Source organism: Seriola dumerili, unplaced genomic scaffold (assembly GCF_002260705.1).
Source record: "Seriola dumerili isolate Sdu_G_001 unplaced genomic scaffold, Sdu_1.0 BDQW01000025.1, whole genome shotgun sequence".
NCBI classification, from domain to species: Eukaryota; Metazoa; Chordata; class Actinopteri; order Carangiformes; family Carangidae; genus Seriola; species Seriola dumerili.
In genome coordinates, this window is record NW_019174280.1 from 2,977,415 (window position 1) to 3,000,768 (window position 23,354).

The 23,354-nt window shown below is 39.0% G+C and overlaps 2 protein-coding genes across 4 annotated transcripts; both read right to left on the minus strand.

Annotated features, from left to right (window-relative positions):
- Window positions 1-5,133: 5,133 nt before the first annotated feature.
- Window positions 5,134-5,577, minus strand: ucn (urocortin). Its single transcript, XM_022737902.1, has one exon. The coding sequence runs from the start codon at window positions 5,575-5,577 to the stop codon at window positions 5,134-5,136; it is 444 nt and encodes a 147-aa protein (XP_022593623.1).
- Window positions 5,578-7,333: 1,756 nt separating this feature from the next.
- Window positions 7,334-22,390, minus strand: mpv17 (MPV17, mitochondrial inner membrane protein). 3 transcript variants are annotated; one of them, XM_022738034.1, is made up of 8 exons: window positions 22,304-22,390; window positions 21,330-21,410; window positions 17,887-18,002; window positions 16,263-16,355; window positions 14,138-14,233; window positions 9,634-9,666; window positions 9,439-9,491; window positions 7,334-9,142 (listed from the first exon to the last, which is right to left on the minus strand). In XM_022738034.1, exons 2-8 carry the CDS (start codon window positions 21,400-21,402, stop codon window positions 9,073-9,075), a joined length of 534 nt encoding a protein of 177 aa, XP_022593755.1. In that variant the 5' UTR covers window positions 21,403-21,410; window positions 22,304-22,390; the 3' UTR covers window positions 7,334-9,072. The 3 variants fall into 3 exon arrangements, with proteins under 3 accessions (XP_022593755.1, XP_022593756.1, XP_022593757.1); XM_022738035.1 differs by having other exon boundaries at window positions 21,330-21,407; window positions 22,304-22,337; XM_022738036.1 differs by lacking the exon at window positions 22,304-22,390 and adding an exon at window positions 21,491-21,630.
- Between the last annotated feature and the right edge of the window lie 964 nt (window positions 22,391-23,354).

Genomic DNA, 23,354 nt, shown 5'->3' on the forward strand with positions numbered 1-23,354 from the left:
ATATATGTGGCAAAGTGTTTAATTTTTACACATAGAGGAGCAGAATTGTCCTTTTTTAAAATGCAGAAATACAGGAGCGTGACAATAGCAGTGAGCAGGATGTAAAAATTAAAGAGTGGGCAGATAAGCTTATTATTGTAGGTAGTATTGTAAATGACTTGGGTTGCTGAAAGAGCATGTGGTGGATTTTGGGTTCTTGTGTGTGTGAGCGTGAAACACACCTTCCAAAAACAAAAGAAAAACGTCAGAAGCGGCCGTTTGAGCTGGTGCCCCAAAAATAACGCGTTTACGGTCACGTGACAAAGCCCACAGGACGGGAGCAAAGTCACGAGTTAGGGGACGTTATTGTGACGTGTAGGAGGTCAGGTGACGGACAGTCGACAGACTCGTTTCAACACAAACCTTGATCTTTCCCTAAAAAACTAACCAAGTTGTTTAATACCACTTTACAATAAGACTAGCCTTATAAAGGATTTAGAAATGGTTTATAATTAGGTTATTAATTCAGTTGGCAACACTTTATAAATCATGAATAAACAAGTTATAACAAATTTTTCATACACTGATGCAGGCTGATTATTTGGCAAGATCAAGTCGCTGTAGATTATTTTTATCTTGCTGCTGTAAATACTCACTAGTGCACTGAATGTACATTAATCCGCCACTGAAAATAGTCCCCAACAAATAACAAATGTACTGTTTCCTCTTGTTTGAGTAAAATCTGCTAAAAACTACATCGCCCAGCTGTTTGCAGACATTACTGAGCTAAAAATTGAAACATATTTGTAAGTTTTACATTTGTTTGTTGACAATAAAAAAATATAGAATAACAGCTGCCTTTTTCTTTAAGGTTAGAGGAAGATGATGCTCACGAACGTGACAATAAACTCTCAGTTGGAGCAACAACTTAAACAGGTCGTTTAAGCATTTGAACAAACGGCTCATGTTATCATTTTCATGGGGAGGAAAGTCACAGTCATGATGGATGAAAGCTCTTCAGAGAGGTGGAGGATGTTAGAGCATGTGGTGGGTGTGGGGGTGTCTGTGGGAGGGGGGGGGGCAGTTGTATTAAACGTGATCTGTTGGTTCACAGAGAGAAGTTTTTATTTTTGTCCCCTGGACTATTTCTGACACTGGTATCAGTCAGGGCTCCGCTCACCGGCTCCAATTAGGTCAGAATGAATCATCACAGACACAAGACAAAGAGACAAATGATCATGTTTCTCCTGTAAAAGCCAGTATATTGATTTTTTTTTTTTTTTTTTAAAGAATGTACTTTAAACTTTTTAGGCTTTGCTCCAAAATGTATTATTGATCTGTTTACCCCTCATCGACCCTGATGGTTGTTTCTAGGGATTTTTGGGTTTTGGTTTTCGTGGTGACGGGCCCTTAGACTCTGGGACACTTTTCCAACTATGAAAAGACACAAACATTTTGTAACTTCTTATACTTTTTAAAAAACATTTAGCTATAAGAAAGGCTTATATCACATAGTCACAATACGGTTTTAATTCCTATACAATGTTTTTTTTTCTTTTAATACACTTACTGCATTAATTACATATTACTTTTGTTTTCTTATGGATGTTTTGCCAGTGGTTGCATGTTTTGTTCCTGTGAAGAAACTTTGTAACTTTTGAAAAATGCTAAGTTTATTATGATGACAATAAATTTGCTGTATTTAAATAATTATATATAAAAGCTAAGCAGAAAAAGTGAGTATAGAAACGTACAGCAGGGTGTTTATTGTGAATGTGGCAGCAGAGTTGCATATCTAAATAACAAAACAAAAAAATGTAACATAAAATACATTAAAGCCACTTCAATTTGAATTAATTACATTGGAATTATTTGATTTTAAATTAAACTTTTCATTATTTTTTAATTTAAATCTTCAGATCTTGAATAAACTTGTTCCGACAGTGATTTTTTTTTTGTGCTGTTTCTTGAATAGAAGGACGACATGGCGCTCTGTGGTGAGGTCTTTTATATTCTGGGTTAAAAATCCAGTGAACACGAATGTCAGTCTCTACATTACGCTAGTTATCTTCATTCATGAAAAACTGTAATTTTACAGATTTGACTTTTTTTTCTAAATGTGGATAATCTCTGCCACGAAGTGTTACTGTTACATCACTTTGCATCAGATTATATCTTTTGATCTTTCTTCTCTCTGCTCTTGTTGTGAGTTTTTCAGATGTTGTGATGCAAAGTGGAACAATGAGGGAGAGGAACCAACACACAGACACAAACAGAGGATGATAAGGCAGAAGAATTTGGAGTCATAGAAACAAAGAGCCCAGAGCCAGAGGTCATTTCGACTTCTGTCATTGCTTCTTTTCTCTGATCTGTTTCCACTTGCACAAGACACTGTTAACGGCCACTTCCCTCAAGTCTGCTCTGATCCTCAAAAACATTTCCATTCATCTGTTAAAATTCAACAAGCTCTGAACTAAGTGTCACTGCAGCTGATACATTTCCATCAATAGTCTATAGTTCATCAATTAGTCTAATAAAGCAGTTCAGGCTGCATCACATGCAAAACAGTTAAGAAATGAAGGAACTCTCAGCCAAGTGTTGGTTTTAGCAGGACTGGATTTAGTCAACAGGACAGGAAAACCAGCTCACATATCTTCTGGATTTCTGGGCTGAATGAAGTTGGAGATTTAAGGATACAGTAAAAAAAGCTGCCCAAACATTTCTGCCTTGTTTTGGTTTTACACTGACCTACTAAAATCAAAAAACTGACCCAGTGTGGGAGCATGAATACTGTCAGTGTCTGAAACCATCTGCTCGGGAAACTGAGTAGATGTGGGAAATTTGACCTGATGGTTGCAATAATCAGATTTTCTGAGAATTCAACCATTTGTTTAAGATACATTGTCATACCTTGTTGGTCAAGTGATGGTGGGGGTAGAGGGATCATCCTCTGGGGGGCATGAAGATCCATCCACCTCATAGACTGTAAATAAAGATGGACGTCACCCACAGGTTTCTGAAGAGCGGTTTGGAAGCTCAAAGTGTGCTATTCTGTCGTCGTCATCTTGTCACTCCTGCTAACTCCCTGCTAATGCAAGAATGGACAAAGGGGGGGGGGGGGGGGGGGGGGGGGGGGGGGGCGCGGAGGGGGGGGGGGGGGCGTGTGTGGAGCCGAGACTTTGGTGCATGTCGGCTTGTAGCAAGAATATGCTCACCCACCTGTCACTCAAAGAGGCCACGCCCTCATTTATACAGAACTTTAAGCCTGAATAAAATTCCAACAGGTACGTCATATAAAAGTCCACCCCCTGTGCAGTTGTCATGATGTGGCAGAAACCTACCATTTAGATTTCTTATTGATATTTTATTTTGGAAGCACTCCCACAACATTGTTAGATATAACGGTTAAGCTAACGTTAGTTAGCGATCAAGGGGAAGTGCGGCATGGAAACCGGATGTTCGATCAACTATTTATTTCCGCATTCCAACATAAGGTCAATACAAACTAAATTTCAATAAAGTCTTCAGTAGGTTTTAAAGAAAATGGACAGAAACTGCTCCTTCATTTTCAGTGTTTAGGATCTTATAACAAGTAGAAGAACTCTGGATGACACTTAAACCAAACAGCAGTGACAAATAGTTGTATTTTATAATGTATTAACACACATTTATAACAGAATCAAAAGCAGTGGTTGTTTTTTACTTTAAACTTTTTTTTATTAAAAAATATAAATGGCAAAAAAAGCAGTTTTTTCATTTGCTAAAAGAAAGACAAGGTGATCAGAGTCAGACATTAAAGTTTACAGTAAAATAAAGCTTTTTTTTTGTTGTTCTTTTGTTTGAAGGTTAGCATGCTACAGTTGATACAGTACAGGTGATAGTGCTCCCGCTCAAAAAAAAAAAAAAAAACAGAGGACGACAGGAAAGGTGAGAGAGTGAACATGAAGTGTTTTCCTTCAGCCTCAGCTCTGGTCTGAAGTGAATCTAGTCTGTCTTACAAGTGGATTTAAAACAAAGTCACAAATGGGTTTTTTTTTTGAAGATTTCAGTGTCCTGACGTCTTGGTCCAACAGTGGCTGGAGCCACTTAAACTGAACAAGTGCCTTTGTTATTCTTAACGAGTGTTTTTTCTAGTTCTCCTCAGTAGCAGAAACTTGACTTTAGGGTTGAATCATCAAGAATCCTGCAGCTCTGTGCTCACAACATCTGTGCTCTAACAAACTCTTATAGTTTGATAATCAGAACTGATCATCTTTTATTCTGAATCTATAGGGAATTACTGTGGGATCCATTGATGTCAATTTATAGCATCAGTATAATGTAAGTTTAATAAAGAATGGATCTTTTATTTTGGTCAGTTTCGTCTTAATTCATCATCACATTAGTAAAAATGTGTCTGAACAAAACTGATCATCTTAAGATATTGTGTGAAACTGGCTCTAATGAGAGCACCAGTCCACAATGCACCTGTCATTATTCTGAGTTATTTGGTTGCTGAGGCCAGGAAAGGATAAAATATCATGAATTAATAATAATTAAAATCTGCTAAATCAACAACATTAACACCAGAGTCACCCAGTCCACTGAGGAGAGACAGGCTCTGAGTCAGAATAAGAAAGTAAGCAAAAGTCAAACCATAATTTAACTGAGCACTTGATTCAAATATGCAAATGACTTGTCACGTGGACCAGTGAGGTAACTTATTGTGTAATTGATTGTTGATTGTTTGTACAAATGATTAAAAAAAATAAAAATTGTTGATTATCAACTCAAAATGTCCAATAAACCTAAACGTGAAAATGAGACAAATCCAGTGAAGGCCGACAGTTTCCACCAACAGTCCAGTGCTGAGGGGATGGTGTGTTTGAAGGGTGAGGGGAAGGGGTGAGGCCGGAGGATAGTGGCGGATGAGAAATCCGTTTCCATATTTTCCAACAAAGTCTTTAAATGAAACGTAAGGATTTACACTGACTCGGGTATGCTGTAGTGCGTAATTTGGCACCATCTGTGCGTGAAATGATATGGAGCGGAAGGCAGGCGCACAAACAAAAACTCATGTCAGAGGTCTTGGATACTGAGACAGCGGCTGGGCTGTTTTAATGAGGCTTTTTTTTTTCTTCTTCTTTTTTTTTTTCTTCTAACAAAACAGAGCTTTTACTTCCCGACCTCGTCGAGCACTTTGCGGTTGAGCTGAGCCTGCTCCCTCTGGCTCTCCATCTTGGCCATCTGGATCATATTCCTCAGCAGGTGGAAGGTCAGGTCGATGGACAGCGGCGGCTCCTCGCTCCGTTTCAGCAGCTGCGCCGCCGCCGTCCTCACCGCCTCGTCCTCGCTCTCCTCCTCTGCAGGCAGCAGGTGGAGACGGTCCTCGTTCCTCCTCTGCAGAAACCTCAGGATGCTGTCGCCCAGTAGATCCGAGGCGGTGCTGTCCCCGGCGGCGGCCGCTCTGAGGAGCACTTCGTCCAGTCGCTGCGTCTGGAGGCGGCCGCCGCTGCCATCCAGCCAGCCGGGGAGGACGCGCGGTCTGCCGGCGGCGGGGCGGAGGTGTGATGAGAGGAGGACCGAGGAGAGGAGCAGGAGCAGGGGGACTGGCTTCATGTCCTGCAACCGGGGGAAGCCATTAACATGACATTCAGACAGCTCATTATACAGTTACAATGAGATGTAGTGACATTTATCAAACTGCTTCACTGATATGAGTCTTAGAAGTAAAGTTATATTATTAATTATAGTTAATACAGTCGAGAAAAAAGAAAATAATGACTTTTCCTAACACGATTTTTACCATTAACAGCCACTAATTCTGGTACTAGGGATGAAATGTCATTTTTTAAGTTTAAACTTTATATTATCTCATCACATAGATCACTTTCCTGCGGGAAAAATGAAGTTAAACTAAACTAAAAAGCGCAACAAAGAAAAGTATAATCTATAATAGCTGAGTTTAATCTGATGCACAAAGAGCAGACAAAAAAATTGAGGCTATCCAAAAGTCACAGGATGGTGCCATCCATGTTCGCAGCTCGCACGGACACGTCCAATTCAGCCAAACTTTACTGACACTTAACCAAAGTGCGCTTACTCACTTTCTTCTCTCCAGATGCTGCAGCTGAACTTTGGTGGTGAGGTTTCAGGTCGGAGCGGAGTCTGAAAAGTCCCTGTGAGCGGAGACGGGAGAGGACGCAGGGTTTTATACATCCAGCCTGCTCCTTTGACGTCAATGCGGGCACAGAGACCGGTTTGGAAAGTGGACAGCTATCGAGACGCAAAGGCAATAGAGTCCCCGAGGGGACAGCTGAGGAAGCTCTGATGGACAGAAAGTAAATGGTGGCGGTTTATTTTTCTTCAGGTTTATTTCCCATCCATCCATCCATCCATCCATCCATTGCGGGGGGGATTCTCCCGGGGGGGGGGTTGAAGAAACAGGGGCCAGTTGGGGATTCCTTGACAAAGTTCCATGGGTTCTTTCAAGGAGGTTTGAAGGGCTCATCAGTTAAACATTATTGAGCTCTGATGGCGCTGGCAGGCTATGGATTGGCCACTGTGTTCCCGTTCTTTTCCTACATGATCAAAGTTGTATTCTATTATTTTTTTATGCTTGTGAATGATTTGTTTGTATTTGTGTTTGCAGTCTTGATTCGATCACATTTCCCCTCAACAGACAAAGTATTTGGATTTTTAATGGTTTTAAATTGAACTGAATCTCCTCTTCAGCTTAATGTGAGGAAACTTGAGTCTGAGACATGAAAAGATTTGATAAGATTTGTCCAGAAATAAGGATATTCTACTTTTGCTGAGTTGAAATCAAAGCAGAAAATGAAGAATTAAAGGAGGCTTTTACAGGAACTGGAGCTCTAAAGTTATACAGGAGGTAAAACACAATAAGCCAGTGTTCATTTTCTATGCATTTTTGACCAGGCCGCCCCAGAGTAATGTAGTGTAGTAAATTACTGAATTATTTTACTATCTAAATGATTGAGATGAAACTGGGAAATTGAGTCTTTGGTTGAAATGTTCACAACCTGTAGACACTGACGGGTCGCTAATGGACACTGCTTCTTTTTATGAGGATCATAAGCCAGAAAAGGTTGGAAATCAGTGGAATAAACCATTTCTCACTTTGAACCTCAGTTACCAATGTCACTAAGGACTCAGGAAAATACCCATTCACTAACATGAACTTGCCATCTTGTTTCAAAGATTTGGTTATTATTGCATTTACTGTACATGTACGACCAGACACAGTTAGTGAAAATGATTCTATTGTTGTTTGTATTAGATAAAGAAAAAATAATTATCTTTCAATGCAAATGAAAAATACAGCATTTAATAATGGCTTCACTCCACTGACACATTTCAGAGGGAAAAAAACGAACATTTATGACTTTTTAAAAAAACAGTTTGCATATTAGCACGTACACATTGGAAAACAATACATCAGCACAAACAGATTCTCACCAAAAACGTTCAGAAAGATCATTTAAACCCACTAAGTTTAGAGTCTGTCTGTAATGACCCCCACCTGAACACTGAACATGTAAAACACTGATGTCAGCTGCATCATGCTTCATGTTCAGGTTAGAGCCTTTACAAGCCAGTTAAGTGCATCTCCTTTTAATTACCTTGGCTTACATTACAACACAGTGAGCCTCGGGTGCTGAATCAAAAACTGAATTCCAGCTTTCTGGGGAGAGGCTCATATCATCACATCCCCCAGGGGGAAAGAGGCTATTTGGCGGATCTTCAGTGGATTCGTCAGACGTTTCCGCTTGCTTTTCCCTGATATAGCCCAAGTGTGTTTGTGTGGGGAAAAAAAAAATGTGTGCAGTTAATTTGGTTGACAGCCCAGCTCAGCAGCCTCCACATCTCTCTCCAAACAAACCCCACCCGTCCAAAGCTAAGTTGGCTACAAAAGTTAGTGAGGTCAAACACGCCATTGACACCACCTCATGTGGAACTCTATAATTTTTTTGTTATCAAAAAGGTACACGGTGCAGGAGCATCCACACTTCAACAGGGATTGTCAGTGCACTAATGGATTCCTGGATTTATTTTGTTGTTTGGTGATGAAGTTTAAGCAGCTACAGATAATAATTCAAAAACACTTGAGTCATTTTACATTTTGGGAAATCTATTTTCTTCCTTAGATGAGAAGATCGATACCACTCATGTTTGTTCCCTATAGGAAGCAACAGCCCTGTTGAGCTTTGGAGGTGATGGTGTTTCTAGCTAGCTGGTCCCCTCACCCCCTTTTTCCCCCCACTCTTTATGCTAAGCTAAACTAAGCTAACCGGCTTCTGGCTGTAGCCTTATATTTACCATTCAGACATGAGAGCGGTATCTTCTAACTTTCAGCAGGAAAATGAATAAGTAGATTTTCAAAAATGTTGGACTGTACCTTTAGTGTCAGGTTGTCATTATGTCAGTACCAAAGACAAAACAAGTGGAGATGGGGGTATGAAAACAGAAATAAAAAAAATGTTGGAGGTATTTTGGGAAATGTTAGAAAGCAGTAACTGAAGCAAAATTACAGTTGAGTCAAATGCAGAGAAAGTGGGTAAACAATGTGTAAACTATAAAACATTATTAGAAATTCTTGGACATAGCTACAGAAAATCACTGATCAATTTTCCTTCATCATAAAACAAAACATGATGCTATTGACTATCCAAACTATCCCAATTACTTCAAGTGATTAAAGACAGAGTAAAGAGAATACAAGTTTCCTTTCAACCAGTCAGTGTTATTGTGTGTGAGTGTGAGAGTGTGTGTGTGTGTGTGTGAGTGTGTGTGTGTGTGTGTGTGGCTGCATCACTGCCAAATCCCATTTCCATAAATAACAAACTTTCACAGACATTTCTGCAAATGCAAGTTTGACTTTCAAGTGTGAATTTGTCATTCAGAGTAGACGAGCACTTTCTCCTGACCTTCATCAGTGACTCAGTCTCAGTTTTACACGTTGGAAATATCAGACGATGAAGTAGCCTTAAGTTCAACCAGAACGACCCATGAGACAGACACGCACGCACGCACGCACGCACGCACAAAAATCATCATCATAAACAACAACAGAACAGGACACGTGATCATCCTTCACATCTTATTGGCCTTCCAGGTCAGGTAGGAGTTCCAGGCAACAGCAACGATCTGAACGACGGCCAACCTACGAGCAGGAGGAGACATGCATTTCAACAGGGTTTCAACTGATTTCATTAAGAGGAGTTAAAGGTTGTTAAATACAGTTATAGTTCTAGTTCCTATGTGTGGACTAATTTTAGATTTAGAACAAACATGTATCAAGAAAACCCAAAATATTAAGCCCTCTGTAACTGGCTTTCGGGTTTTAATAGATTTTTAGCTGCATTAAAAAAAAGATGAGATTCTCATTCTTCGCACTTGACCCAAACCTTTACATGTGATCATTGTGGCTTTTGTGTGTTAATAAATCCAGAGATGTACCTGTGGTGAAGTGGAATGAAGTAGAAGTTGGCGATCTGGACTGGAGGCCAAAGCTGAAACACAAGCAGAAAAACGTTCAGCGGACAGTTCAGTCATGTGACGACAATATGAGGAAAAGATTCATTTGGAAAAAACAACACATTTACTTTCCAAGCATATATAAATAAAATGGAAAACCATACAAAGAAAACTTACGTAGTAATTTGCGATCAGGGCATCTGTGTAGTCCTGTGTACAAAGTGAATAAAGTTATTGTATTGGCATCAATGAGTGTTGAATAAGTCACATTTCAACAAGTGTTTTAAAAGAGACATTAAAGGCAATAAGAAAAGAAACAAGTCAAGGATATTAAAAGACACAAATTGGATTTAAAAAGAGTAAAATACTGTGTGAACACAGTCTCCTTGTCTCGTGAAGATCTAAAAAATGCAAAACACGTCTTGGTTCGAAAGATCGAAATTGGATAAAGCTGGAAAAGAAATCCTTTGTTTCTGTATTTAAAGTGAAATCTGGCCAGTAATACCTTAACATTTCACTGTTGAGGGTCTCAGTAGACATAATGGGCTGACACCTGGCTGAGTTTGTAGAGAATGATACTAACACTTTGTGTCACATGCTGCTGACAGAGTTTGTTTCCATATCTAACATCTGTTCTGTTCATCCTACTCAGGGATCAGGTTCAGCCTCCAACCTTTTCCACCACAGAGCAGTCGAATATGCCCGTGGGGGATGAAGTGAGAGATGGTGATGTGTTCAAACTGCAGTTGGTGGAGAGACAATACAGGGTTGAAATGGGGTTAGGAAGCCAAGATCTCAGCAGCTGGCCAAGTAACTGGTAGCAGGAGTATTAAATGGAGTATAGTCATCTTGTACTGTGGGACAGAAACATTTCCTGTTGGTGTGAGTGTCAGAAAGTTACAGAGATGGTCGGACACAGACTCCAAAACTGAAGTCACCGAAGCTTGAGGGGAGGAGGTTTCAGATGGTGTGAGACAATCCCTCTGTAACTGTCCATGGTGCTGAAACATTCAAACCCAGCTGATCCATCCTAAAACCTACTGTACACCTGCTGTCAAGTACCTCTTTAAATCTACAGTAGTTTCAGACAGGGACTGAAGGTGAGAAGACTCAATGAGGTCATCCTTTAAACTTAATTTAAAAAAAAAAAGAAAAAAAGGTAGCAGCCAGACTTCTTTCCAAAACCAAAAAAAGAGAGTGTATTACTCCTATTCTAGTGTCTCTTCTTTTACTTCCAGTAAATTTTAGAATTGATTTTAAGATTTTATTGATGACTTTTAGGACTCACCTCTGGACGTGCACCTGAGTACATCTCAGACTGACACCTTGTGTGCCCTGTCACAACCTGAGGTCCTCAGCCAAAGCTCTATTAGCCACTCCACAATCTCGGCTGAGGACTAAGGGTGACATTGCCTTCTCTGTTCGGGCCCCCGCTCTCTGGAACAACCTCAGAGGAGATTAGATCGACGAGCTCTTTAGCCTCTTCTAAATCCCTTTTAAAGACAGTTTTATAGCTGTGTTTTCTCTGGGCTTGGGGTCTGAACACACACAGACACACAGACACGCACACACACACATGCACACACAGACACACACCTTCACTGTGTATCTTAAAAGGTCACCTCAACATGTCTCGACATATAAAAACAACTACCCAATGTTCCGGTAACAATCTTTTTCCTGGTTGATTTTTTTTCTAATTATGGACAAACAAGCTACTTGGCCACCTGAGGTGAAATTACTGCGTCAAAATCTTTCCTCCCACACGCTGGAGAAAACAAGACCTTTCTCACCTTTGCCAGGGGTTTCTAAGCTGCTTTTCACAATGACTATATAATTAATCAGATACTATATTAATATAGTACGTATAAACATGTATAAAGAAATGCACTTCAGTGTGTTATAATTACAGAAAATGAAACAAGACGTGACAATAGACTCAAACTGCTGCCAATTAAAAAGTTTGAATGATTTATTTTTTGTTTTTCTACAGCTGCCTCACCGTGATCTAGTTTATTTTAATTATTTAATTTTCTTTGTGGGACCAAACCAATGTCTCGACCATCCTGACTACGTCCACTACACCCTGAGCAGATGTAGAGTATGTAGTGAGTTCTACGGCTGCACCTAACCCATTTACTTTCTCAATGATTGTTATGTTTACTAAACGTCAAAAATAAGTGAAATGCCAAGTTCCGACACTGCAAATTCAAACTGCAGGACTGAATTTCCATCACAATTTTGAAATCAATTTTAAAGGAGCTATTTGTATTTGTTTTGCTATTGCTACATAGCTAACTTTAGCATTAACAGGTGTTTACTCACAAGTCTTGCCAAGAGCTTCAGCCATTTTTATGTTTACAATACACGAGGTTAGGATACGCCCTCAGAGCAGCACTACTTCTTCAGGGCAGATTGAACACAACAGCGACTCAGTATCGCAAAATGACAAGACAGCCCAACTGGACTGGAGCTAGCTGGTTAGCATGCTAACCTCAGTAGCAGAGAAGAAGTGATAGAATAGAAGCAAAACAAGAGTTAACATTGGTGTTGCTTTCAACAGCTCTTGGTGAGTAAAGGAATAAAGTTTCATACTGAACTCGCAACGTCTCTTCTAGACTGGTAAGTAAACAGCTCTTAATGCTAACATTAGCTACGTAGCACTGAAAAAGCTTCCATAGAGTTCCTTTAAGATTTATCAAGGCAATTCTTTATGCCAACTTACTTTTGTAGTTTGAACACACTACACACAAAACCCTGTACAAAACTGGTACATTGCTCCAGACTTCCTGGTCCAGTTCAGGTAGAGTGCAGGTAAGGAACCAATAAACGAGAGAGGCAAAGACTTGACCGAAACTATGTCTTTGACGGTGAGAGCGGCCCTTTGGTCAGTGGCTCCATTAATTTTCCTCTCACATTTCCACAGTGCCAGACCTCGTTGTAATGAGCACATTTGTCATTTATTTTCTGTCCTTTCTGACATTTACCAGGTTGGCCTTTCAGGTCCCCGCACCTCCTTTTGTAAATAATTGATGATGATCAGCAGTGTGTTGGGTAAGCAAGCAGTGACGGACGTTTGAGCAGTTGGCACAAGATGACAGTTAGCTCTGACCTGGCATACAAATACACACACACACACACACACACACACACACACACACACACACACACACACACACACACACACACACACACACACACACACACACTTATATGAAAGTATGAGTCACTCTAGCTATTTCCACAGTCCCTCCCTCTCCCTCGTGTCTCTTCCCCCATCACAGGAAACAGTTTCTAATAATAATGAGAGGTGAGTGTTGAAGGTCAGATACTGTACCTACAATGAAAACCAAACTTCCTCTCCATGTACTCTCATTTACCTGTGCTACGATCGCACAGAAAACACACTATTCTTCTGCTGGAGAACTGACTATGCGTGCTTTGCTTGAGTGCAAAGTCAGTTATTGTCACGTCTCAAGTCTAAATATAGAAAAACAGGTTGAGGTTGAAAACAGGTTAAATCAGCAAAAAGAAAAGTCCAGGACCAACTAAATGTCTGAAAAAAAAGGTGCATTCATGCATAAAGGTCAGGCTGATGTCGAATTTCTCAGGGAGGCAGGGAGAGGAGAGGTGAATGCAGGGTTTCTGCAAGTTAAAGACAAGACTTTTCAGGACATTTTAATACAAAGTACAAACTAATTTAGAACCAGTTTCACATCTGTACCAACTGAAGTGTGAAAGCTCTCAGTGGAAATAAGTAGGGGCAATATGGCATTCAACTCTTTACAAAATGCATGAATTTGTTGACAATTATGTCACATTTGTTTGCAATTCTCAGCCGTTTATGACAATAATTCCTAAAAACATCATGAATCATCAGTAAACACAACCTGGACCTGTATCAGGATGGAAGAAAAAAATATACTTAAATACTACTTAAATAACTATTTAATTTAAGGTCCACATTTTATATAACATCAGATGTCTGCAACAACAGAACTGGAGATTTTACAGCCCATTGTTGCTAAAATCAGATACAAATACATGTTTGAAGTAACTAGAAAAAAAAGACCTTTGTAAATGAAATTTAGGACTTTTCAATACCTGCCTTTTCTTGAGGAAACTGAAATCAATGTTGCAGATACCCTGTGAATGGAAATGATTCTACAGTGCCACATCACAACAAAACTAGCCTCAATTTCAGCTTTTTGGTCTGAAATTGAAATTTTATTGTTCTTAATTCTAGTTATTCATTTTAATTTACAGCAATTTAAAGCTCAGTTTGCTGTCCGGACTGTGTCGTGCCTTTAATGCAACATTCATAAATAAAAAATGTGGACTGAGGACAGATCAGGTCAAACGCTGATCCTTTACCTCAGGAGATAAATCTGACCCAGAGTCTGCGAGTTTTCCCTGGTTCAACTCACTCCGGTCACTCATTTGATTTTCCAGACTTCAACACAAAACAAGAAAAACAAGAAAAACAGAGCTAGACTATTTTCTTCTTAATGCACAGTTCAGGGGGAGTGAAACCTTTCCCAGCATGCACTGGTGGAAGGAAAGGACACAGCTGGGACCAGCTGCAGGCTAAAATACAAACTGTGGGAGAAACTGTACAACAACTGTAACGCAGAGAGAGTAACACCGTGTGTGACGTGGTATTAAATTAAAATCTAATTACCCTCTTGAGCTTGGTGACATTTTCCTCCACCGTCAGTCCGTTCAGAGCTCCAGAGATACAGAGGAAAGCTCCCAGGAAGCACGGAGCAAAACACAACTATGAACACACAAATCAGGAAAGATCAGAGATGGCAACTGGAAAAGCTGGACAAATACTAAAAAGGGACAAATGATGAAAACGAAATGAAAAACAACTGATTACTTCATTAGTGGTCTTCATTAACTACTGGTCTATTAAATAAGTTGATGATGCATGTGAACATTATAGCATGCAAACTTCAGAGTTTGTGCTGTTAACTCAGTTCAAAGCATTTGTGCTGCTGATTTTGACCATTTAAAGTTTGAACAGTTTAAACGTCTGCAGGATGTCAGACAAAGAAAAAAAAAAATTAAAATGTAATTCCAATTTATTTTTTTTAGTATGTGAAAACTCATTCTCTCTTATAACATTTACTAAAGTGTGTTCTGAATTAAGTGTTTGGAGAACCCGTTACACTTAGAAATTATAGATTTATTTTACTGAAATGACAGTAAAGGACAATAATCTGAGAGATTTAAGATTTATTTTACCTCCTGCCTCCTGACAGTGAGAAAAGTTACTACAATTCAATTCAATAGATGTGAACTCTCCTGTTCACTGTGTGCATCCACCTGACTAAGGATTACAGATGGAAATTAGACAGTGAATCTCTTTGCATGAGGAAGGTTTTTTGTACATAATGGTGCTTCATAAATAAATGTATTAAACTAAACTGAATAAACCAAATATAATAAAAGATTTTCTTTCTTGGACTTTTGTTGTGACTGCGTCGTTAGTACATCAGAGGCTCAAGTAAAGATTTGATGCATGAACTGAAGCAGAATAAAAGACGCTCAGAGGAAATGGGAAATCTCTTCAGGATGCTCCGGTCTCTGCTCTCTTGTTTACATTGACACAACAGCGAAGAGACGCTGCTCCTCTGTTACTCGGGTCTGACGCAGGAAGGACGCTGCAGCTGCTTCGCCTTAAATCTTTCAAGTCACCAAATGGCACTTTATACTTATTATGTATACGGGGGCACAGGGGGCAGCGTACAGTCAGTGGGACCACATAACTATTCAAGCGTAGGAGTGAACCCTTTACTTCACTTTAAATATTTCATTACAGAGAGATATTGAAAGCTCTGGTGTCTTATCCTGTGGTGGTTTTAGTTTAACCTGCATCTGTCCTGCTGCAGTTTTATACAATCAGACACCAGAGGGCAGAGTGAGGGGAGCTACACTGCTGCTTCTTCACTTTGTACAGTTTAGGATGAATATTTGATTTTATGAGTTTACCATTAATGCATTTGGTGATTAAATTGTTTGTTCGCTAATTAGTGAGCTTTTAAGCTAAAGTTAACATTTCTGTCAGGCAGTTTATTTCTCATCTTTGTCTTTTTCAGAATTGGAACTAATGATTATTTCCACTGCTGATAAATCTGCAGATTTCTTAGTTAATAAAACGTCAGAAAACAAACAAAAATGTCCATCACTGCAGCCCAGAGTCCAACATGATGTTTCCAAATGTCTTTTGTCCCAAATCTTTATGAACGCTCTGTGAAATTCAGAGGGCATTTTTCACTATTTTCTGATATTTTATTTGCCAAACAATTATTTATTGAGCAAGAAAATAAAGGGAAGTGTAATCAGTAATGACAATAGTTGTTATATACTATTAAAAATATCATAGTACAACTGATGCAGTGAATGAATTTGGGGCAGAACGGTCAGACTCTCTCAGCTCAGCATCTACACAGAGAAAGGGGTTGGAGGTCAGATGAAGTTTAAACAAAGGGAGTCAGCGGCTGACCTGTACAGCTCTGTTTGTTCTAAACACTTGACAGAATTAGATTATTAGTTTCCTCGTGTCAGCATGAACAGAGAGCTGCCTGTCAGCCTGATGGGAGGAAACTGTATCTCTGGTTGGGACTCCTGCACTCAGCTGACAGTTCACTTCATTTGATCTGACAACGACAAGCAGCAGCAGCAGCAGCAGCAGCAGAAGCCGAAGTAGAAAAAGAAGCAGAAGAGGAAAAAGAATCAGAAGAAGAAGAAGAAGAAGGAGTAGAAGACAGGACGACCAGTTGATTGGACGCTCCTCTCACCTGATCGATCAGCATTTTCTTCATAGCGGCACTTTTAGTTCCTCCAACAACCAGTCTGTCCAGAACTTTGTACCAGCTCCCGATCACCGGACCCTGATGTGACAATTAAGAAATAAACCAATCAATTAAAATCAACACATTAGTCCTGGAGGTCATTACCTTATAAATACATTTTCATAATTTAATTGTGGTTTAAAAACATTGCAGCTGAGGCTCCGTGCAGGATACCACTTTACAATAAAACCACCCTTATAAAAAGGACTTTTGAATGGTTTATGACTAGTTTATTAATAAGCTTGTTAACATTTTATAAATCATTTATAAGCTGTTATAACACATTAGATAAAAATGGCAACCGTGACTTGTTGCTTGCCAAATAGTGAGCCCACATGTATCTGTACTGTTAAGCCTCATATCTCATAAGTTACTGAGCTTTGTTTTCTCCATCATCAGCGTTTGTACCTGCTGCTTCATCACATATCTGTTAAGTAACTAGCAATTAACCACCATCAGCAACTTCATTTTCAAAATGTTTGGCATATTAATAAATGATGATGTGTTTTACACTTTACAATAAGCCTCCTTTTACCAGTTATAAATGGTTGTAACTCATTAGTAAGATTAATTAGTAAGCATTAACTTGATCTTGCCAAATAGTGAGCCTGGATCAATGTATGAAAACTGTTATAACTTGTTTATAATTGTTTATTGATGATTTATAAAGTGTCAACTGAATTAATAACCTAATTATAAACCATTTATAAATCATTTATAAGGGTGGTCTGATTGTAAAGTGGTACAGAAACTTCTACTAAACATTAAAAAGTTAATTAAAATACAACATGTTTAATCAAACGTGCTGCAGAGGTCTCGCATGTAAACTAACAAACTAAATATATTATTAATTTGCAGACAAATGATACATGATGCATGAGCTATGAAACAGATGCGTCTTTCCAGATGAATGAAGTTACACACAGCTGTCAGTAAACATGTCATCAAACATCTACACATCCTCGCTGTATAATTTCAGATGAGGCAGAATCTGATTGGTGGAGCATAAGGCGATTATGGAAATATAAATAAACCTTCATCACAGTGACATCAAAAAGAAGAAATGTGCTGCTTGAAAGGTGATTTGTGCAGCTGGCCAAATACGTGATTTCACAAACATACAAAGGCATGAACACACACTCTAAGTAAGAAGAATCCACTTGCGCACGAGAACAGAGATACAAGCACCTCATGATAAACTCATGTATTTCTCACTTACAGGAAGCTGAAAATATGAACTTTGATGCCACCAAGTGTTTGATATTATGTTCTTTTATTCCCCGTACTTTTCATCTTTCTTCTCTCATCAAACAGGCAGCACTTGCTACAAAGATTTTACATAAAAATGTCAAATACATCTGGTCATTTCATGTGGCGTGAGGCTGCTAACTCACTGAGGCTGGACAGTTGTTTGAGACGAGTAATCAATCAGTCAAATTTCAAAATGACCTTATCATCGTGTTTTCTGCAGTTGTGAGCAGAGACTTCAAACAACTGTGGTGGTTTATTCCAAGAGACCGACATGTCAACAGACAACAACGCAACTTGTAATACAAGGACATTTACTTACCACAAAAAAGAAACCAATGCTCATCATCTTGGCTGTCCGCTGCACATTGTGTTGAGCCAGTCCTCGTCTCTCAATCAGCTGCTGGGATACGACGTCACCAACACCCACTAAAGACCCTGGAGGACACGGGGGACAGACACTGTCTCATTCCACTGAGCATAACCCTAACCCCGAATGTGTTGGTTGTTTTAATCACAAATAGCTGTTATGGGATTTTAGCAAAAGATCTACAGATACGGCAACAAACTGGGGTCAAAATAAACTCAAATTTGCTGAGTTTGCTTTAAATAAATTCTAAATGATCACAAATACAACACAGCTAAAAAAAAAAAAACTAAAAAAAAACACATGGTCAACCTAGTTTGTTTCTATCTCTGGTTCTGCTACACACTCATCTCTGTCTCACCTCATTTGATCATGTTTTCATCTCATTAATAGAAAATAAAAATAGCTTATTTAGCTATTTAGCTACCAATTTGTGTGCAACATAGAGGTAATCATCTCAAAAGTATTGTTAGAAGTTCCTTTGTAACTTAGAGGTTTAGACGCAAACCATGAACTGCAATGGCCTTAGTACCTTTGTTGCAAATCTTTGTCCCCTTCAGACGTGCTCCCCTTTATGTCGGTTTAATGTCAATATAACATGTTGGTGTCTGAATAAGCAGCCTGATCGCTTTTACATTAAAAGTCACAACAGCAATCTTTCCCCCTTTTCTTGTTTCCTGTCATCTCTCCACTCTCATGAATAAAGGCATTAAACTGTCCCCAAAAACACAAGTGAAGTTCTACACAGTGTTGTGATATCCAGCCTCTGTCTTATTCAATGTAGAGTTTTATAGAAAAAAAGGACACTGGTGAGGACACCAAGCACTGGCTTTTCTTGAAGCAGTTTCCCACAGTTACCATTACACTGGCAACATATTTAAGGTTGCTTATTGAGTTCTTGACCACTGAAGAAAAGGAGAAGAGCTCCACAGTGAACTGGCAGTCACACAACCCTGTATATATAATATATATACTGTATATATAATATATATATAATCACTGTATAAAGTTGCTAATTATTTACACATTCAGACAGACACACAGCAAAATCATCATTCACGTGAAGTCGATTTTGTAGCCAAGTCCAATATTCACTCCCCTTCTAGCTGAGGTTTTTCCACCAAATTCTTAAGTTATATTTTCCTTTGTTTGACAGGATATTGAGAGACAGGAAAAGCAGGATGACAGAATGACATACAGTAGAGTCCAGCCGGCTGGGACTCAAACTCGCGGCTCAGGGCATTTGTGGCACGTGGTATGTGTGTGTTACCAATCGGCTATCATGTGGCCTGGTCTCCACCAACTTCTGGGGAAAATATCTGGCTCAGCTGCTTAAATGTTCCACTTACTTTAAGGTTGTTTAGTGTTCAGTGGATTTATCTGAGCATCTTGGCTGAAAACAGCTGCTGCTGGAAACAAGGTTAGTGAGAGTGATGAGATTGAATGATACAATAAATGTAATAAATAAAACTAAATCACTGAGCTTACGGAGGCTGAAAAGCTCTGTAGAGTTGGTGATAATTCTCTCTCTCACCTTTGTAGCCATCTGATCCACTGCCAGTGTGTCATTATATATTGATTAGTGGAACTTGAAGTCGATATGACCACAGCTGTTAACGTCACTCCTTCTGGTTTGACATTTAGTTTAGATTTTTTTTGTCCTAACTCATAAAAAGACACATCAAACACCCATTCAGCAAACTAACATAATGTCAGTACCACATACCACTGTTAATACTGACAGCACGGTGTAATAACATGGACCCAGCTGAACAAGAGGTAACCTTTCCTTAAAATGTCATGGGAGAACGAATAAAGGCAGTTAGGCAGGCACACACACACACACACACACACACACACACACACACACACACACACAGACACTGAAGCACCAACACAGAGGAGTGAGCAGACGTAAAAGATGGGGAGCTTCAGTCTGTTGACCGATGTCGTGATGGCAAAAGAAGTAAATATCTCTTAAAACTCCTCACACACAAACATGGAGTCTTCCGCAAGCTGCAATACACAAGATAGGTGAACATTTTGGTTGGGTCCGGCAGAAAGTATAAATGTTTAAAAAGAAAGTTGCAGGTATTTGTTCCCAGCACCTAAAAAGACTTTATGGATGTGCTTGTGTCTTGTTGTATTAAAAAAATTAAGATTATGTCATTTTTTTTAAGGCTCTACTTGTTTTAATCATCAACCATCTACTTGCGCGTGGATATGAGTTTTATTTTCTTATATTTTCGGCCTTTATCACTGACTGAAATCATGCATCAGAAGTGCACTGCCTCCATCTAGTGGTGGTTAAACAGTACTACATTGGGCGAATACCACTCACAAGAGAATTGAAAATGTATATGCAACATGTTTTTGGGCGAGATTTTGAGGATCTGAAACTGTGGCCCCACGACTGGGATCTCTGCACATTCATGCCCAAAAAAGTCAAGAATCAGCCTGAAATCTAAGGCCGACAAGCTGTTGTTGCAGTTTCTTCTGATCACTGGGGCGCCGCAAACAGGTTATATTTAATATCAGTTTATTGATTATTGCTGTTCTGATTAATCAAACACAGATTTAAACTAAGAAACATAGTGAGGTAGTAACAAAAGTAGAGCTGTAATGATCAGTCAGAAACCATTTTGATAACTGAATAATCATGCCAACATGTTCTGGTTCCAGTTTCCTGTGAGAGTGAGAGGATTGGATGTTTTTCTTGTTATATATGCTTGTAAAGTAAATATATATTTGGGTTTTAGATTCCTTGTCAGGCAAAACAGACAGGTGAAGATGTCACTTTGGGCTCTGGGATATTAGTGCAAATATTTTTCACAATTTTTCCTCTCATTTTATAGACAAAATATTGAGAAAATAACTGATAGAGGAAAAAAAAATAGTTGAAATAGTTGAAAGTTACAAGGTGCATTAAGAGAATCTTTAAATTGTCTACAGACTCCCGATAGTTGCTTTACAAGGTGGAAGGCATGAAACCTTTACATTCTGAGAAGAAGCAACTTTAATATTTCAAAAATAGTAATATACCTCTGTCAATTCACTAACTGATCATGGGTGTTTCATTCATCGTTAATGCCAGTTTACGTTCATTCTGACCAAGCCTGTTGTAACAGTGTCTGTGCTGACACTGATCAGAAAAACACTGCAAGGAAAAAAAATCTTAGTCACCCAGTTCACCCAGTAATTTTTCTCTGTTGACATAAAAACTGAGGTGCACTGAGTAAACAAGAGTAAAGGTTTTTGTCACCTCTGACCTCACTGTCACCTGAGATGAAGCTGAGATTGGAAGAATATCTTGACTGCCCTTATTAGAGCAATCTAGACACATGGTCTAGTTTAGGAAATTTGAAAGTTGTTGGTTATATGTAGTGTGTAAGTCATACCTGCAGTCACTATCTGCACTCTCCAGGGGTATTTGGTCATCAAGGCCTGGTAGGATCTCCACAGGCCTGCCATTCTCCCTACTTTGAACGTAAAAAACAACAGACACATAATAAATACAGACACCAAAATAAACTGTGAAAACGTGACATTACCCACTTACCCACTCCGCCCACCGGCAGACAACGTGATTCAAATCAAGCGACCCTGCTAATAAGTTCCGTTATATTCTTTATCACAGCTTGTTGATTAGTTTAACTAGTGCTTCCTCAAGGCTGAGCTGTAGGTTGTGCAATATTTCCTGCATGGAGATACTATTTAGGGATTCAGGAAGTCAGTTAAGCCTATAAAACACAACAAAAACCTTTCTACGTGTCACCTTTTATAAATAATTTTTGTAATTAATAACTGATCATCAAGCAGCATTTTTTAAACATTTTATGAAGCGTAAACAGTTAGCCTATACCCTCCAATGAATGACATTTGATGGCGAACTGATATAAGTTAAGATTCTAGTCAACTGTGCCATTTCCGGTGAATTCTATCAATGCCGACTTCAAGAGTGGTTTCAAATGATTGACAAAAATATATAAATGATTGTCTGGCATATACGTAGATTTACAAATATCCAAGGAAACGTTAAATTGTTGAGTTTTTTAAATGCAGTCCTGCGTAACATTCGTGCGGGCTAAGCTAACGTTACATGTTTTGCGTCCTTACTAACGGGCTTAAATCAAATCGTTACTAGCCAACTAACAACTTTTAAGCAACTTGTGAAATTAAATAAATTATAGTGAAGGGTTAAGTTATAATGCTGAAAGTCAGTGTTACCACATGCTTTTAATAACTTTCTATACAAGAATATAACCGACATAACTGAACTGTCACTATCACTGTCAACGTGCGTCACTCAACGTTTTGCTCTGTGTTTAATACACGGTTAATAAAAATGAACGTAAATAAAGTGTGTACATGCCTGTTTATGAGGCGAGCTCCACTGACTCAACTACTGGTGATGCCTTCGCGTGTCCACATCAGCTCCGACCTTTGAGCACTGAAATCATTAAAAAACTAAAAAACCAAACAAATTCAGATGGATTACTTGCGCAAAAGCAGGTTCTTTTTTTGTGAAGCTCTTGACCCATTTAATAATCAAGACAAACAAATAAACCAAATAGATGTTGAAGTTGCACCGGAAAAGACTTAGCTTGAAATGAACAATTACTCCAAGCAAAACTTTTCCAAACCACGTCAAGTCAATTTGCCTTTACTTTAAATTACGTGACAACTTAAAGATATTAGATGAGCATGTTACTGCTTGGTAATGTGATGCCAATAATTCTATCTTTCTATCAATTTTCCATTTCACAATGAAAAGATATGCTGAAAGGATATCATAACAAGAACATAAAAAGAATAAAACAAAAAAGGTGTCAGGATATTGGATATGTTCACAATTTTCAGATATCACATTGTATCATGTTTCAAATTAGACAGAAAATAAAAACATAACTATTATTGTCAGCAATCTTATTTTTGTAAAACTCCTGTAGTTACTTATTTTACATGCATGAGACTAAACTGTATGAAGTTCTTCTCTTGCAAAGGTTACAGAAATTGCACTTACCCTGTCCTGTTGGATCTTTATTGGCTTGAAAATACAAGTAGTAAAAATTCGTTGTTTCCCACAGGACTAGAAGGTAGCATACGAAGTGCAGTGTGCGTCACATCCGCTGTAAACAAGGAAATTTGCTGCCCTCTAGCAGAAGACTCCAACATTACACAGGCTGCAGGTACTGTAATAAGACTCAACACAAAGTCCAGTTGGTTTAAGGTAATGCTTTTATTCTGTACAGGGGAGGTGGAACGTACAAAAACAAAACAACTACAAAGCGACAGACGGTTCCCACAGAGGGCACACTGACCTGCCAAACACAGGTGTGAGTGACGACACTAATCATGGCTGCATTTGATTCAGGTGTGTCAGAGCATGCCAGCTCAAAGACGAGGCTTATTGGAGCACCTGA